Raw genomic sequence first — 18,626 nt, 5'->3', positions numbered from 1 at the left:
CCCAAGGGTGAGTAATGAAAAGCTTAATTTTTACTCTGCATAAAATTGTTCTCTTAAAGCTCTATAGTGAGCTGGCTCTGTGGGTAGGGCACTGCATGAGAATTTTTTGGGGGGGCTTTTCTCCCACCTATACCCAGGTTTCTTTCATTACACCAGACAGCATTAATCCTTTTCTGTAACCCAAGTGCCTGTGAGGATGGTGTTTCTCTAATTCTGTCATGTTGTGATAACAGAACTCCATTGCCAAGAGGAAGATGTTGACAAAAGTCATGTAAGAACACACACACTGACCAGCAAGTTGGTTGTATGGCAATCACTGACCTTTTATTGAAGTTTCCTTAACTGAAGTACAGATCCACGGTGGTTATATATCAAATATGCTATGCTTTTTTTTCAGTGTGGTCAGAGGATCAGTGCTCCTGTAGAGCTGGCCGGTGTGGGAATGGCACAAAAGCTAAAGTTTGGAGCAACACCAGCACTGCCATGATTGCCTGATGCACACACAAGGCACCCCAGCCCAGAGGAAACAGCCCTGACACACTATATCCCACACCAGACAAATTGCATGTCTGTTGGGTATCAGAGGCGGAAGGATTCCTCGTGTAAAGAACTTTGAGTGGCAAATCATCACATACCTAAGCATACACTTCACAGTGAGAAACCACATCTGGTAGTCACAGCAAAAGGATTTATTATTCTGAACCCAAATCAGACAGGGAAATAAAGCATCTCTTACCAGCCATGCTTTTAATCACCAACAAACAAGATGGAAATAGATAGTCATGTTTAGCTGAAAATAGCAGGCTGTCTGATTGAATATTTTGTATCAGGCATGCACTAAATACTGAGGTAAAACTTCCAGTGAGCTCAAGAGCATGGTTATGTGAGAAGAAAGGGCAAGGCCACTTTGATCTTTAGTATCGATACCTGTGTCATGATAAGTAAGATAGCTTTCCCCCTGCTCTGCCCTTTTGTTTGCTTCCCAGCTCTCTTCACCCTTCCAACATCTGAGTGGTGCAGCTGACTCAAGGAAACATTTTTACCCTCTACGTTATCTTCAGAAGCAAAAGGTGCACAACATCACTTAGCAAAAGTTTCCCCCGATATTTCTTTCATTTATTTCTTTCATTTATTTCTTCTGTGCTTTCTGTCTTCAGCCTTCCTTAAAAATGTAATTCCTATTTCTGTCACGGCATCGCCCTTCAGCCTGTCCTGCAGGAAGGTCACTTCTGCTGCTAAGTGAACCTGGAAAGAAGCAGGTTTGATTAGCTAAGCAAAGAAATACTCCTTTTTTTTTTTTTTTTTTTTCCCCTCCAGTGTAACAATCTTCTTATCCCTCACCACAAGGGGACCCTCTTTCACAGGCTTCATAAGAAACAGATTTCTAGAATTTTAAGAATATCTTTCCAAACTAAGTTAATAAAAAGGAAGGTTATGTACATTGGAATTTGAATAATGTGTTAACCATGATTCCAGTGTTTTGCTTTGTTCTGAGAACTTAAATTTCTGAGAAATTAAATTTGGAATGCCATCTGATACGCTTCTGATGTTTGAGTTTTAACATTACATGATTCTTTCTTTCGCCTGATCTGCAGTTGTGTTGTTGTGATCCGAATATGCTTTATTTGTCTTCATACATTTGGAAAGAAACAGGGATGGCTATTACTGTAACATCTATGCAGGAAAATGATACAGGATCAAGGATCAAATGAGAAGTGCAGCATGACCCCTTGGCTCTGGCTGCTTTGTGTTAGCTGACTCCCCAGCTCCATCAGCCACCAAAGGAGCGCAGCTGAGACTGAGCTCAGTGAGCCAAGCTGTGTGCTTCTTGGCATCCAGGATCAGCCTGGCCCTTCCTATGCCAATATAGACATTTAATCAGAGAGGGGGGCTGAACACTACTAAGCTTACTTCAGTTATCTGAGCAAGTGGTGTTGCTTTCCTGTGTCTCTGCTCATTAGCAAAGAGCAGAGAAAACAGATGTGCACTTCCTTACCATTTCCAAGGCACCTCGAATCACCCCACAGAGAAGGTTGCAATAGCAAAGTGATGCTCGTTCTGCTGGCAGCTCCTCCACAAAGTCCACCAATGGGTTTTTGTCCAGGATTAAGGAGAATTCATTACCTGCAGCACTACTGCAGCTCACACTGGGGGTGACCCCAAGGTACATCTTGAAAGCAACCTGCAAAAGGAGGAAACCAAGTTGAGTGCTGTAGTCAACACACGAGGAGGAAGGGGTGCCGTCCTAAGGGACCTGGACAAGCTTGAAAAGTGGGCCCATGTGAACCTAATGAGGTTCTAAAAGTCCAGCTGCAAGGTGCTGCACCTGGGTCGGGGCAATCCAGACATGAGTGCAGACTGGGAAAAGAACTCATGGAGAGCAGCCCTGCAGAGAAGGACTTGGGGCTTCTGGTGCATGAAAAGCTTGACATGAATCAGCAGCGTGTGCTTGTAGTCCAGAAGGCCAACTGCATCCCAGGCTGCATCAACACAGGAGTGGCCAGCAGGTCGAAGGAAGGGATTGTCCTCCGCTACTCTGCCCTTGTGAAGCCCCACTTGGAGTGCTGCATCCAGGTCTGGGGCCCCCAGCACAATGTGGGATGTGAGGCTGTTAGAGCAGGTCCAGAGGAGGGCTGTGAAGTTGATCAGAGGGCTGGAGCACCTCTCCTACAAAGACAGGCTGAGAGAGTTAGGGATATTCAGCCTGGAGAAGAGAAGGCTCCAGGTTCAAGTCATTGCAGCTTTTCAATTACTTAAAGGTGACATTAAAAAGATGGAGAACAACTTTTTGTTCAGGCAGACAATGATAGTACAAGGTGGGGTGGTTTTAAACTAAAAGAGGGGAGACTGAGATTAGACATTAGGAGGAAATTGTTCACTCAGAGGGTGGTGAGGCCCTGGCACAGGTTGTCCAGAGAAGCTGTGGATGCCCCATCCCTGGAGGTGTTCAACGCCAGGATGGATGAGGCCCTGGCCAACCTGGTCTGGTGGGAGGTGTCCCTGCCTATGGCAGGGGGGTTGGAACTGGATTATCTTTAAGGTCCCTTCCAACCCAAGCCATCCTATGATTATATGAAACTCTGCCATTTGAATCTAGAGAATAAATTATAGGATGCACCATCCTGCAGATTAGCTTTGCTCAAGGTAAATAGGGCTAAGGGGCAGAACGGCTTGAGACTAAACTAGATTTGTCTCTTCTGCACTCAGCTGGAGCCAGAGAAAGAAATCTGGAGCTATGTGTTACTCCAGGGAAGTACAGTGTAAGGCTGCTTATTCTGTTCTTGATGTTCCTCTGCTTACAGCACCATACAAAACAGTCTTATTGTTATAACTTGTGCTTTCAGTGGCGTCACGCTCCCCTGGGACCATTAGCTCCATATTAGGTCCTTCCCTACATTGCTGGCAACTTTGATAATCACAGCTCAGGAACTCCTGCAACTGGTGAGTGTGTGCATTTACTCTGCTTTCTATTTACAGCCAAAAAAAAAAAAAAAAAAAAAAAGAATAAGACTGCCGAGACTGCAAATGTATTTGATAACAGGGCATTGTGTGCTTTTCCTCCGCCCTGCTCGCGGAGGGGTCCCCATGTGTGTGCATTTGTACAGACAGTGACATCATTACAGGATCTAGATAGACAGCGCTGAAGCAGCCAGGCTGGCAGCAGGCTGTGCTTCCCTTGAAAAGCCCTCCCCTAATACACGGCTACAGACTCCTACAGCTGAAGATACAAGTGTTTTGATTTTTGCCTCTTCAGAGAGTATCATCGGACATGGATGGTTTCCAAACAATCCTGAAATTCTTTATAAACCGGAGAACTGCTATTGGTTACAGTTTTATGGCTCTGCTGACTCTGGGAAGTGAACGTGTATTTTCTCTTGTTGCTTTCAGATGTCCCTGCAGCAATGAAAACTTCAGGTATGGTTTAGTATTTCTCTTCTCCCCAGCTTTTGTTTTGCTAGTCATTGGATATTTCTTGAACAGCAAGACCTGGAAGCTCTTCACAGGCTGCTGGGTGAACCCCAGAAAAATATTCCCCAAAGGGAATATCTGCCATTTCTTCTACATCTTTGGACAGATCACTTTAAATGCTCTGGTAGCACCAGTGATGTGGCTTTCTGTGGCTTTGCTCAATGGGACTTTTTATGAATGTGCCATGAGTGGCTTGAGAAATCCTGCCTACTTAGATGCCATTTGCCGCAACAAATCTGTGAAGTGTTTTGAGGAGCTGCACAAGGTGGCCTGTGGCAAAAGCACCATGCCCTTTTCAGAGAGCGAGGAACTCAAGCTAACTCTTCAGGCACAGTCACAGGTAAGAGAAACAAATAAAGAGGATCGTAGAGTTTGTACTACTTGCTGTGGAAGGTGCAAAAATAAAACTGTTGGTTCCACATAAACCAAGTTTTGGCATGATGCAGTCCTGCCAAATACAATAATCAATCTCTTTGTTCAGCTTGAGCCATGACTTCTTTCCTGGGGAGTCCCACTGAAGTCAGGATCAGTAAGGCCAGGTAACTTAAAGCTATTTTTCTGAAAGAAGAGAGCTCTGAAGAGAAAAACATTATTCAGTTGTTTAGGAAGCCAGATTAACAGATGTCACCCAGAGGGGTCTGTTCAACTAAAAATCCATACCACAGTTTCTTTCTTTGTCTTTTTTTTTCTACTATTGACACTGTAAAAAAATGTTGCATAAGTAGCAGTGAGAAAATACTGGGAAATCAGATTTGTGATGCATTATTTATTTAACTTGTTTCTATTTGCATTTCTAAAGTATATGATGCCAGAGGAGAGCATGTTTTTGTTCTTCTTGGAGGAAGGAAGGAAGAAACACTAAAATAAAACCAGAATATGCAAGGCTAAGATAAAATGATAACATTTTACTATATTTGTGTTACAGTTCTGTTCGTTGTCTTGCAATGTAAATAAATTTTAAGCAAAAAAAATTCAAAACATAGGAAAAAAAGAAAAAAGAAAAAGTGCTACAGAAAATGATGGAAAGATGATTGTCAGCAAAGCGCAGGAAGAAGAAACATTCTGTGGAGCCAGCAAGTTTTTGCCAGACAATTGTGTCCATCTGGAACTGTTTCCTACCCAAGACCTGGTTTTATTTTCAAGTCCTCAGGCGAATAGGACTGGAATGCAGACAAAGACTGCAGTGCAGGCAAGGCAATTTAATTGAGAGATTTAGAAAGAAGCAACAAATAGTTCTAAGACTTAAGGTTTTATGTATAGGAAATAGTGAAGAAGGAAATAATGAAGAAAGAAATAGACCAAAGGCTCAGAGTGGGAATAGCATGGGAATTCATTCTCTAAGCTGTAAAAGAGTGAAAAGCTGCTAAAAAGAGCAATATCTCAAATACCCACAGATATCATCAGTTAGTACAAAGTGACCAGAAAATGAAAGAACATGAAACTGTTCTTCCATAGCAGTTCCTAAAAACAATTGTTTGTTAGGCTTCCTGGTTTCACATATTTCCCTGAGAAAACTTTCTATAGTTCCATCAGCTAAACACAGACTTTTACTGGCCATTATTTTTCCAACATCACTGCAAGTGTTTACATGAGGCAGGCTCCCCATATCATCCCTACCAAATCAGTTCTAATTCATATGGGTTTCTGAAACCTAAAAGATCCTTTCCACACTGGATTTTTTTCCCCCATTTGAAAAATAAATAAATAAATAAATAAAAATCATTGTATTTCATTTCATTTTTTTATGTCCACATTGCAGTGGAGTAGGTGAGTAAAGCTGTTGGCTAGATCAGCAGTACTCAGCATGAATAATTTGCATTCATACCCCTGATCCCCTTAAAGGAGAACATCCTACAAAAACAATTGCTAGCACATTTTTCTACTCTCAGCCCTTGCTCACAGGTTGATCAAGGTTGATAGTTGCTCACAATTCATAATTGTGTCTTAAATCTAATTCTTGCTGCGTTCTATGAATGCTTTCAGGAGATAGAAACCCTTATACCAACTAGTGATCATGACATCTTATTTGACTTGTGCACTTTTCCCTCTATGTGACAGAATTCAGCAATTTCAATATACTACATGCTGGACCACTAGATTTTTTCAATAAATTCTCATCAAATCATCTTTAAATTATCAAGACACTACTTCTGCTCTCAGGTCCAATCTTTTTACAGTTACACTATACAGTCATAACATTATTTGACCCTGACTTCATCTCCCTCCCTTTGGTCCAGATGTGTCAGGCTCATTAAGACTAATGGCAGGCACCAAATGAAAACTGGAAAGTGATGTCTGGGGTAGGTCCCCCAGAGGAGCAGCAGGCCCTTTGTACAAACAGCAGTCACTGTTGGACACTTGATTTAAATAGCATTTCTACTTGGGCCACTTTAACCTAACACCTGTTCCTTTTTTTTTTTTTCCCCCCAGATTTTAGGCTGGTGTGTGATAGTGACTATGGCCCTTCTCTCCCTGCTAACCACTTGCTGTGCCAGCTGCCAGTCAAAAGTCAGCCACCTCCAGCTGATGTTCTGGAAGGTGTATGCCGAGAAGGAGAAGGAGCAACTGGAGCAGACTTTCCAGCTGTATGCCACGAAGCTGAGCGAGCGAAACCTGAAGTGCTTTTTTGAGAACAAGAAACCGGAGGTTATTCCCCTGCCAGCTTTTCAGGCATGGGAAGATGCCTCCCAGCTCTATTCTTTCAGCAGTAGCCAACAGCATTACAGCACAATTCACAGGCTAGTTGAAGAAGGCCAGAAAGAAATCAATGAGGAAAGAGAGACAACACTAGACTTTGTAGACAGAAGGGAAATACCATAGATCACATATATATTTACAATCTTTTTATATCTTGCTAATATAGCATACTTCCAGCTGATTTCATCTATATTTTTTTCATAATGGTCTCTTTCTTCTTGATCACATTCCCTCCCAGTTTTATATTTTTGTCTTTTTAAATTACTTCTGCACAACAGTGAAAAGACTGTAGTCCTCACTGGCACTTCAGGCTCATGCTCTGCTAATGTTACTGGCTCCAGGTCAAAAGCCAAGAGTAAAAAGGATTGAATAACGACTTATGGGAGGGTTTTAACACTATCCCATGTAAAAGGCCTTATAGCACACCTGTACTATGTAAATCAAAAGACTGTCATAAGGTAATGCTATTCAAAATGTATGCATAAAATAATAGATGTGGGGCTTTCTGACAGTCCACAGAAAGTAAAGGTATTGCTTCCATGCACTTCCAGGCACAGTGATTTTTTTTTTAATTTTTTTATTTTTTTTTATGTGGTACCAAGGTACTCGGTCACTGAATGCATTCCAATGTCTTTGATCTCCTGTTGCACCTAAAATGCCATGGATGGCCTCATTGTTCAGCCCTGGCCTTCTTGTCCCTCAGATGCCTTTCTGAGACATGGAGGAAAAACCTCACTTGACAATGAAGTGTCAGGTAATTTCTTGGACAAATCTTGCAGTCAAAGTGTTGGCTACCAATAACTTGAGATTCCCAAATGGTTTCATTTTTCTACATGTATGTCTTTGTTAAAAATAATAATAATAATAATAATAGTATTTTCAAACAGAACTAGAGTAGCTGCCTAAGCTTTGTTACAATAAGTAAAATGCACATTAAAATGCATATTTTGTCTCTAGAGACTACTTGCCATTATCTTCTCCCACGGAGAACCTGGGAGGCTTCCCATTGTACTGGTACGAAGCTCCTCCCTGGAGCATATTTCAGATGCTGGCTGCAGCCCGCAGAGCTGCCTGGCATTGCTTTTACCAGGTCTGCAGCCAGCATACAACAGAGGCCCTAAAAGAAAATTTCACATTTTAAGACAAGAAAATATTTTTGCAGAGGGCTGATTTTGCTTTTTTTTAGTGTCTTAGGGAATGTAGAATGTGTCTGGAGAAGAGGGGCTAGCAGGCCAGGCAGGTGGGGTGGCAGCACAGCCCCTACCTAAAGGCCTCTCACCTCTGAGCCCTCTGCTTCAGCTCACGCACGTGGAGTTCACCACGTGGCTCTCGCACAGGTTGCCTGAGCCTCTGCAAACACTGTGTAAAAGAGGCACAAAGGTTCTGCCAAGTTTCTTTCCCCGGGGTGACTGGGTAGGCTTTTATGCAGCATTTTTCTGCCAATCTCCCTGAGCCTGCAAAGAATCATATTTTTGCACAGGTTGAATCAGACTCTTATCAACAAACCAGTATACTTTGCCTGGCTCTTTTCAAAAAGAAAAAAAAAAGAAAGAAAAAGAAAGAAAGAAAGAAAAAAAAAAGACTAACTAACAACATCACAACTATCTGCATTTACAGACCATTACATTTTAAAAATACAAAATCCAAGAGCTATGTCAACTATCTGCTTAGAGTTATTTATTTTTTTTCTGTGTGTTTAGAAGATTTTGTGGTCTTTGAGCAAATGTTATATTGCTTTTTATCCCGGCTGCCCCACTTTGCAGCAGACTTGGACCGTGTTGTATGCCTAAATGTACCTGTTGCAGCTGAAAGCAGAGAGGCAACATTGCCAGCATAAAAGTTCCAACAGCAGGCATGTCTGACACCAGTAAGTCAGACCTGCAGGTGGTCACAGAACTGCAGCATTTCACTTTGCTAAGTTCATGGTAGCAAATGGCCAGAGTATGCGGGAAGCTCTGAACACAATGGGCTGTGTGATTACAACAGACTGGAAGGATGTTCTTCATAAAAGCCCATATCATGGATCTTCTGATCCCAACCAGAAAAATGATTACAACCTAATCTTTGTCTGTGTAACAATTTCACATTCCCTTTGATTTGCTGTCTTTACCTATTTTCTTCTGACATTCATATAATCAGTTTTCTACTTGCCAGAATATTTATTAAAATAATAAAGTACAATTCCTAAATTAAATCCCTACTAAAAGTGTTTTTTGGTGGCTTCCCAGAAGGAGCTACTACTTGCAGTGCTGGGTATATGGTACTGCCATCTCCACACTGCTTCATCCATTTACACGAGCATCTCTACAACTACACGACTCCCAGGCAGGAACAGGAGTGCTTTTGTCTGGTTTCCAGCACACGTTTGTACGGAGAATGGCAACAGTAAGTAGCCAGTCAATGAAGGAGGAAGCTCTGGGTTCTGCCCAAGCTCCAAGAGCAATAGTTGTGTTCTGCGACGAATTAGCAAAACACAGAGGCTTCAGGCTGACCCGAGAGGCTCAGCCATTCAGATACATTTTATTAAGCATTGATGCAGAAGGTGAGAATGTTTATCACATGCAGTTTATAAGGAAAGACTAAACACCTTCCAGCCCATGCAGGTTTCTACCCCACACCTACTGAAAATAAATCCAGGGCTACTACTTTACTTCCTTTGCCTTATCTCTACACCTCCCTCCTCACTGGTACCACAGAAAACCAAAGCAACTTGGGATGCAAAAGGGAGGACACTAAGTAGGTTAAGGAGATCATCAATAGGTATGGGGAACAAATGGGCTGATGTAAGGATGAGGACTTCACTGTCCTATAACAACTGGGAAACAAAGGTAAAAGTGTATGTGGCAGAAAAACAAAAGGTAGGAGGACTGAGAGGTGCCACCTCTCACCTTGCTTTGGCAACCTTTTCTTCTTCCGGGGAGTGCTCAAAGCTCTGCATCTGAGTAGTCAGAAACATATGAAGTGTGAGTGCTTCCCAGCATGGCCTTCTTATTTCTCATGGAATGACAAAACTGGGATCTACTGTCCTCTCCCCCTTACCAGATGACTGGTGAGAGCACCAGGAGGTGCTGCTTGTGCCTACCAGTCCTCCAGACTGGGCAGCTGAGGGACAGGCTGTACTCACCAGCCCCACGGCATGAAACAGAGCTGGCATTTCTGCCCCGCCAGCTACAGGGAGCTCTTTCTCCTGTACCCCCTTTTCCTTGTGCCTCACAGCCTGGTCTTTACCTTGAAGAGCAGCTGCTGAGTGCTGCAGTATGTGCCTGATAGGCGCCTCAGCCCTTGCTGATGCTTGTTCCCAGGGCTGTGTTATTCTAACTGTGTTGTCTTTCCAAAACGTCTGTGATTTAATGCAATTGCCATGCGGTTCCTGGAATACTTCTATCAAAACAGACAGAAATAAAACCCAGCTTGACCCTATTTTTTTCAGCTAGAATCTGATTTTGGCAAATTTAACTCTGTCCCTCAAGCAGCTATTATAAAAGCTGTTTTGTATCAGCATTGTCCATGAATTAAAGTTCAGTAGCTACCACAGCAGCTCATTTTCAACACGATCCAAAACAAAGTGATCAAAAGAAAAAAAAGGAATCAACATTTTCTCTTAGGAAACAGATTTTGCATTAACTCTGATGCCAATCAAATAGAATGAACAAACAAACAGGTAATGTCTGTTCAATTCTACTCCATGTTCTTTACCTCAGTTTACTTATTTCTTCCCCTCAGCGAGAAACCAGTTTTCTCAACTAAGTACTTTTAACACTCCTTGTACACATCTGCCCCTCTGTCAAACTCCAGGTCTTTCTTACAAGACAGTAACTGGTTAAATGTGCTAGGCCCTCATGTGCTTTTGATTTAATTTCATCTGTGTTTTGCATTATGTTATGACGAATCTTTCAAAATCCTATTGTTAAAACTTCCGGTATAAAAGAGAACTTGCAAGGAAACTATGCAAAACCAGTAGCCAGCTTGCAGTGCAATAGAGCATCAAATTAAGGCAACATTGAAAAGCTATAAAGTGCAAATTGTTAAAAGGTCTCACTCTCGTAAGTAATTTAAGTACATACATAAATTATTCATTGAATAGATAAGAAATGAAATTGTTTTTTGGAAACCAGCTTATGACTGGAGAGAAATTCCTTTAAAACTACCATGTACAACTTCTCTGAGGGTAAAACAAAAACCTTTCGATCTTTCTTCAGGACTCCAAAAAAGAGGGAATTAAAACGAATGAACCATTTTGAAACTTGCATCCATAAATTTGCCTCATTGCTACTTTTATGAAATGGAATAAAAAAAGAATATCTGTTTAGACACATACATAGCCACCCATTAAAATGAACCCATAAAAAGCAAAAAAGCACAGCTGTCTTTCTTTTGAAAATGTGACTTGCTGTTTTATGAGATTATGTGTTGCTTAATGTCAAACAAGAAATCTCTGCACTGAACAAATAAAAACGTGTGATTACCCTTTTTCAGATTCTCATCCAGCAGCCTTTGTTTCTCCAGCAGCAAGACTAAAATTTGGTGACATTTTGACAGTGATCAGATGCATTCTACAACTACTGAAACAGTTGGGAATCCACTAATTTATCAGTCCCTGTAGTGAAGAGTTCCCAGTAGTATATACAACTCTACAGAATGTTGTATATACAAGTAATGGTGCAAAGTAACTGACACTGTTAAAAAAAATAAAACTATAAAATCAGATGATATAACAAGAAGATTAATCAAGGAGATTACTTCATCTACTTAGAAGGGGAAGGGCAGCCAAAATAACTTTTTTGCTGGCATATTTTTAATTCTTAGTACTTTTCCACAGTCAGTGTTTGGGAAGAATAAAATACTTCAAAGGCCTTGTCATGCATTCTTTATCCCATGTACTCACAAACTTTCCTTTACTCTTTACAGTGCAGCATTTCATGTTTCAGTTTACTGCTTGCCACTTAGCACAGCAATCTGCATTTCCTGCTCACTGGTGAGATCTGTAAAACAACATTTACCAGCTTCGTGAACTCTGTCAGCTTCTGTCAGACTTTCATGGGTATTGTCCTGCTGCTGCCATCCGTATCACACACAAACGCCTCCTGGGGCATGATGGCATTGTGCTATGAAAGCTTCTAGGTCTAGGATCCTAGAAGATCTAAGATTAGATATAAATGTTGAGTTCTTTGGTTTATTTTTTGCATCTTTTTTTTTTTTTTTAATCAGATCAGTGATGCTTGGAATCTTTTGAGGAGAGACTGAAGTAAAACTTTGATTTTTTCAGGTCTATAGTGTAAAATTATCAGCCTTGTTTCATATGATTTTCTGATTGTAAGAAAAGTAGTTCTCAGTTATACTCTGACCCAAACTCTGAATCCAGTGTTGGATGATATTTCTTCAGCAGAGCTTTGTTCTCAGATGGTTTCCATTCTCTTATACCACTTTGCCAGTTAGCAGAAAGCCTGTTTTACATGGCCTGTTTTGTCTTTTTTCATTCTGTCCCTACTGTAACCATGCAAAGTCACACCATGAACACGCAGAGTCAGGGGACACCATGGGAACTCAGTGTAGAAGGGCTCTGGCTCATCACCAAACTATGTTGGCCCTCCTTCAGTCCCATGTAAACTAGCAGTAAACCCCAGGCTCTGCAGTCTGAGTCACTGGATCACAGAAATGACTGCCTTAGGTACAGCTTTCATCCACTATTTATTTCTCAGTATAGCAAGCTGGCTTTATACTCCTGCTTTTTCCTTTGCTTCATCTCTTTCCATTTACACCGAAATATTCTCCAGCAAACACCCACAGCATGACCTTGCAGACTTCATCTTTGCACTTCGTCTTTTTCCAAAGGACTGCAGGATAACAGCTATGCGTACAAGATGGTTGGCTTTAAATATTTAGCTGCTTAACTGTCTTAATTATTTTAACCTTTTAACTGGTCTTACTCTACACAGTCATTTTCAAACAGATTTCTGTTTAAGAGTTAGTGCAATGAAGTATTTAAACTTTTTTTTTTTTTTCTCCTTGTTGAGAACACTGCTACTGAAGTTAAAGAGGTCATGTAAAAAGTTGTGTAATTTTGAACCAGCAACTTCAACAGTGTATTTGCAGTTACTCCCTGGGTCATTTTGCATATATTTCATAGGCATATGCATCAGACAAATGCTCTTGAAGACTGCTTCACAAATGCTTGGCAAAGGCACATGAAAACATTTTCCATATCATATTTTGTCTCAGAAAGAATATACTTCCACAGAACTCCTCTTTTGGTTTGCTGAAAACAGAATTTTCAAGAGACTTTCTGCTTTAAAGTCTTTTCCAATCTTTCTGAGTAATATGATTTCTCTCAGTAAGTGTATTTTGATGTCCAACCTGTAGCAAAAGTGAAATGGTATCTTTTTTCTTATTTGGATGGTTAACTTCTCACTGTATTTTGTTGTTGGATTTCCTGTACTGGACAATGATGGTTCAGCTATACTACAAAAACTGTGTATAAGGAAACTACGAGGAAATTCAAGACTCAGCAAACCAGAAATCTGGCATATATATGAAAATGCAGAGTAAACAAAGAACTTACACCATCTGAAGAAGAACATGAAATAGAACAGTAAGGTGTTTTTGCAGCCTGGCATCATTCTTCTAATGAGACAGCATGTTTTAACACAGTGATTGAAAAGCTGCTTCCCTTATGTTTTCCATTCAGCTGACCTCAGTACCACCAGTGGATCCTCTACCCTGCACCAGCTCCTGCTGAGGACAGGTTTCGTTATACATTATTCTGATTTGAGACTCCAAAGCACACTTTGCTTCAGCACAAAATGTAGTTTCTACTCTTTTATGAGCTAGCTGAATATGACTAGCTTTTTGTAATGTAACTTGTTTCTGCTTGAAACTTTGGCAGATTATAGTGTGTGTGTCTTTTACGTGTGTGCATGTGCAGTGAATTACTTTATAGTTATACTTGCAACAGGAAATGCAGAGAGGCCCTTTATTTCTATGACGGCCATCATAGACAAGTATTTTGGAATGATAATACTACTTCTGTCCCACCACTTCAGTCAGATTTAACTTTGTCCCACCACTTCAGTCAGATTTAACTTAAGTATTTCTGACATGGTGTGTGACAAATGTAAGCAGGATCACACATTACCTGGTACCAGCCAGAATCACTTAGACATAAGATACGCCTGTGCTACTAGCATACACTGCTGCCTTAGTATTGACAGGCTGGTGTTTATACTGTATAGACTGTACAAACAGCCTGGTGTTTCCCAGCTCTGTAGTCAACATCATATTTAGCTGATGCTGCTGGTAATTCTTAAGTAATTCTCAAAAAGTATGCCAGACATACTTTTGTCTTCCAAAACAATCCCCTCTAAACAAACCTCTGGTGTATTAACTGATTCCTTAATCTCTGCACTTAGAGCAAATGACCACCTAGAAAAGAGTTCTTTGTTATAACGTGCGGTTAATTTTTACCATTGGGAAAGCTCAGGCATATCTTCACTGACAACATTTCATAGATGAAAATCATTAAGGACAAAATGAATCATTCACAATGATCTGAGCGAGTATCAGTCTGAGCCAACTTCATATCCATGAACTACCACCTCCTTTACAGTGTCTCTGCTGTCTAGAAGGGCTAGACGTCCTATGGATTTCTCTTCAAGTTTTCCATAGAGTTGCCCCTGGGGTCAAAGCTATGTCTTTAGAACTTCATTATTGCTACTAAATTTTCTACTAGATATTTATTTGCTGGCAGTATTGCAAAAGACTACTCAAAAGGAATTTTTCCATCAAAAAGGGAGGAAGTACCCACAATTATTATTTTTTCTTTTGGTTTATTGTTAGATTGGTGGAGAGTGAGAGAAATGTTTCTCATTTTCCTTTCTTAAGTTACTTCTCTTCCGTTGCTGAGTCTTGCTTTTGCAGAAAATCCTGCAGTTTCTTCCTAGTATTACCATTCCAAGGTTAAAAAATTTCTGAGATAATAAGGAAATGCTGAAGAGAGTTCAGATGGCAGGAATAATACCAAATTTTAAGAATCTGCATGAGATACTTAAGCCATTTACGTTCCTAGAAAATAATAAAAAAAAAGGGGGGGGGTAATAATTTGAAGTTATTTAACGAATAATTTGAAGTTATGACTTTAATTTGAAGTTAAATGACTTTAAGTTTAGATCAAGGGTCAGCACCCTTTCACAGCTCTCACTTTGTTGTGTGTGTCCTCAACTCAGATACAAAACTATTACCCATGTGAAGCAGTTCTGTGTTTCTGATGATTCTTTATTTTAAACTTGCCATTGTGGGTTTATCAAAACCAACTGTAAGATTCTCATCTCATTAAGCATCACATTTTTATGCTATGTTTTGATGTTTTAGGAACTGGTATTTCCTCTCAAGGAGAACCTGTACGAGCTACTGATTGATGTGAGAATGTAAATAAGGAAAAGGCTATATTTCACACAAAGGAAGCATGGGTTTGGTTGTGGAGAACAGCTTTTTTGTTGTTGTTGTTAAGACAACCATGATATAGCAAGAAATGCAGATAACTGTTCTGGAACAAATTGATGGAGGAGGAGGGAAAAGCTAAGACCATTGAAGGTGACAAAGTTCTACAGAATGTAAATCTTATTTACCTGTGCAATCATGTCTGCGGTTTCAGAATAACTGCGACACCGTTTCACAGATGAACGAGCTAAAAAATCGTCGATCAGCCTTATGCCAATGGCATATCCCCTAGGGGGAAAACAAAGAACATTAACATTCAAAAAAGTAATTTTTTCACACCTACTATCTCCCAAATCTTTCTCTTGTACTTTCTCAGCAAACCACGTGCATGTTTCTGAAGGAATGGTTTTGAGGACATCAGATTTTTGTGGTCTAGATTCTTATTTCTACCACGTTTTGAAGCACAGTAGGATGTAGTTCATGTAGTCATATAAAGAACCATATTCCTTTAAGCATGATATTCCCAGCAAACATCATAAGAATTATGAATATATACACATGCATATACTTATATTTACATATATAAACAAATATGAGATATGACTGTAATATATAAAGCCATATAAATAATACACAAATGAAGGCTGATTAATACTGTTTTGTCACTGAAAATAGGATAGGACTACACAGGACAGGATTTTCTCCTTTCCTATGTGATCTCCAGAATTCATCTCACACCAAGGAAATCACAGCACTCATCTCTGGGTTGGCATGGACTTCTGGGCACCCTCACTGCAGGGTTCTGGAATCAGGCAAATTCACAAGAAAGGGATACACGCCTTATCTCCTTCACTTTATCCTCTTATCCTTTCACCTCCTTCTTTGCTTTTCCTCCACAATTTCCTCTTTACCTTTTCTCTAATATGTTATCTCCCTCCATCTAACAGCTGCAGAACAAATCCGGAAGTTGTCAATGTACCACCACCTTTATTTGTATTTAAAATACTACAAATTCAGAGAAATGAAGTAAAAAAGAATGAAAGTTAATGAAAAGTTTCATCAAACAAGTACTTATTTCTAGCTCTCATGTAAATAAAAGGGTCAGTAACAACACAGTATGCACAATAACTATGCCTGTATTGCTCCAATCATTTTTTTATTTTTTTTTAAATAAAAAGGAAAATTTGAAATAAAAAGGAAAGTTTATGAGATGGACAGAAACATTATGAAAGAATGTGAACCAACTCTGAAATGTTTTAAGGGAATTTTTCATGTCCATATGCATGGATATTCTTAGTTTCTGCATGTTTGGCAGAGGCCTTAAACCCTCTGCAAGGAAGGCTGCAGTCAATGGAGTTTCTTAGTGATTTTTTACCACGTCTTTGACAAGAAGCCAAAAAGTGATCTGATGTTCAATGTGATGACAAGACAGAAAGTGTTCTTGGCAGCATGAGGTTTGAAGCTGTAGAATCTCATGCATCAGAAAATGATGAAATATTTATTTATTGCCTAAGTATCAATATCAATAATGTTGGTAAATGTCATCAGCAGTTAGCAAGGTACGCATTAGTGATGCACAAGATCCTTTTCAATTTTTATGCCTTAGATTTGCAAAGTCAAAACAATAATAAATTGGCAAGCTGATACTTGGCAACTATATGGTGAAAAACACCCATCTCACAACAGATTATGTATGTATATACATATCTAGAGAGATCAGAATAGAATATCTGCTAATCTGTTTCTTCCTCAAGATGGGCTCCTTTTATCATCACAGAAGTAAAGCTGATCATATTGTTTCAATGAAAACTATCAATATTTTATCGAGTCTTTTTCTTATTGAGAAAAACAAAAAGGTCTTATAGAAACAGCTATAAGAACAAAACCACAAAGAGCAAAATATGTCTCCACATATAGATGTAGAGCTTAGGGATATGGTTTAGTGGGGACTGTTAGTGTTAGGTTAGAGGTTGGACTCGATGATCTTGAGGTCTCTTCCAACCTAGAAATTCTGTGATTCTGTGATTCTGTGATATTCCAAAACTACCCTTTCCTAGCTGATACCATAGCATCAGATACAAGTCTATTTTTATTGTTCTTTTTTTTTTTTTCACTATTTTCATCAGAGCTGAATGAGGTATTAATATCAAATAAAAATTGGAGGGATATTGTCCTTTTTTAGTTGTGAATAAATTACTTTATCTTTCAAATCAATGATTTTTACTTGCTTCCATCAATAACTATTGGACTATAACTCATTTGCAAGTTTTCAGATTAAGAGTAAAGTGTTTAGGTATTCTGTCTAGTATGATTGTTGTAAATCCTTGGCATGTCTGAGCTCTCCTCTTCTGAGTAGCATCTTATTATACCTTCTTGTTAACCAGTTCAAAATTTCTTTCTTACTAATTTTCTGTGATACTATTTCGCCTGTGATAGTGCCTAGGAATCTCAGTAAAGATGGCATGTTCCTACATGGGATCTTCATTTTCCGAAGTGGTTATCTGTATAAAACAAAACAAAACAAAAAGTTTCTCATTGACCATTTGTGCTATGTCACTCACTGCTGTATGGTCTTTTTAAAGATGAGAGGCCCGCTGGCCCTTAGCTGAGGAAAACAGATCCATGGACAGAGGCCAATTGAAAGTGCCCAAGTGAAACACCTGAACTGCACCCTTAAGGAAGATTGTTGACTACAGAAGGACCCTGGTAGTGTGATTACTTCTTAGCATCCAAGTCACAAACCATAGTCCTGCTAGATGAGGGGAAGCCCTGGGAAGGCCACATGGACAGTAGGCACACAGTAGGACAGTAGGCATGTTATACCTGGGAAACACCTGTGAGAAGTAAAAAGCTTGAGAAGATTGAAATAACATAGATATGAAAGACAGAAGAGGAGAGTATACAAGGAAGTTGAAAATGAGTACGTGAAAATAGGAGATGAAATTTATAAGTCTATCTTATTAACTAGCTCAACAAAGTATTAACAAGGAATAAGGGTAAACAATCAAAACAATCCTGACACCTTTCTTCTGAGAATTCAAAGGTTAATTGCTCATCATAATTCACAAATTAATGTTATTTCTGCTTACAGAATATCAAGCCTTACCCCCTTACCTCTGTAATCCTTGACAGTGCTGGAAGTCATAAATTTAAGGGACAAATACAAAAGGTAATATACAGGTAGACAAATAACATTATCGATGAAGCTGGATATTTAATGTAGTACTTACATTCTATCTAAACAGGTGTTGACATCTTCATCTTTTTCATAATCCTTACACAGCTGGGCTACCAAAGCCCCATACGTGAGCACAAAAAGTTCTCTGCTCTGCCAGAAAAAGATGGAAATAAAAAATGAAATAAATTATAATTAAATGTTTTCATGGTGTTGAGTTGCTACTGTATTAAAAGTAAAAAAAAATACCATTTACATTAATATAGAAGCTTCTCTCCATTGACATGTAATCACTGAAATCCACGATTAAGTGTGACAGAGCCTGACTTAATCATCACTTTAGTTTCTGCAC

At 39.6% G+C, this 18,626-nt stretch overlaps 2 protein-coding genes across 5 annotated transcripts in view; one reads left to right on the top strand and one right to left on the bottom strand.

The window, feature by feature from the left end:
- Positions 1-364: 364 nt before the first annotated feature.
- The window catches only part of TRAPPC3L (trafficking protein particle complex subunit 3L), a 29,180-nt gene continuing 10,918 nt past the window's right edge, over positions 365-18,626 (bottom strand). For all 3 annotated transcript variants that reach the window (XM_013104789.5, XM_005025238.6, XM_072036091.1), the window contains 4 exons: positions 18,330-18,427; positions 15,288-15,387; positions 1,997-2,182; positions 365-1,245 (listed from right to left, as the gene is read on the bottom strand). In XM_013104789.5, the coding sequence (XP_012960243.1) occupies positions 1,126-1,245; positions 1,997-2,182; positions 15,288-15,387; positions 18,330-18,331 (408 nt within the window). In that variant the 5' untranslated portion in view covers positions 18,332-18,427 and the 3' untranslated portion in view covers positions 365-1,125. The remainder of the gene's footprint in view (positions 1,246-1,996; positions 2,183-15,287; positions 15,388-18,329; positions 18,428-18,626) is intronic.
- Positions 3,326-8,860, top strand: CALHM5 (calcium homeostasis modulator family member 5). 2 transcript variants are annotated; one of them, XM_021276143.4, is made up of 3 exons: positions 3,326-3,441; positions 3,755-4,309; positions 6,400-8,860. In XM_021276143.4, exons 2-3 carry the CDS (start codon positions 3,770-3,772, stop codon positions 6,787-6,789), a joined length of 930 nt encoding a protein of 309 aa, XP_021131818.1. In that variant the 5' UTR covers positions 3,326-3,441; positions 3,755-3,769; the 3' UTR covers positions 6,790-8,860. The 2 variants fall into 2 exon arrangements, with proteins under 2 accessions (XP_021131818.1, XP_071892191.1); XM_072036090.1 differs by lacking the exon at positions 3,326-3,441 and having other exon boundaries at positions 3,479-4,309.

This window comes from Anas platyrhynchos, chromosome 3 (assembly GCF_047663525.1).
Source record: "Anas platyrhynchos isolate ZD024472 breed Pekin duck chromosome 3, IASCAAS_PekinDuck_T2T, whole genome shotgun sequence".
Lineage (NCBI taxonomy): Eukaryota > Metazoa > Chordata > Aves > Anseriformes > Anatidae > Anas > Anas platyrhynchos.
Note: the sequence above shows the minus strand (reverse complement) of the source record. Positions and strands in the feature narration are given on the sequence as shown.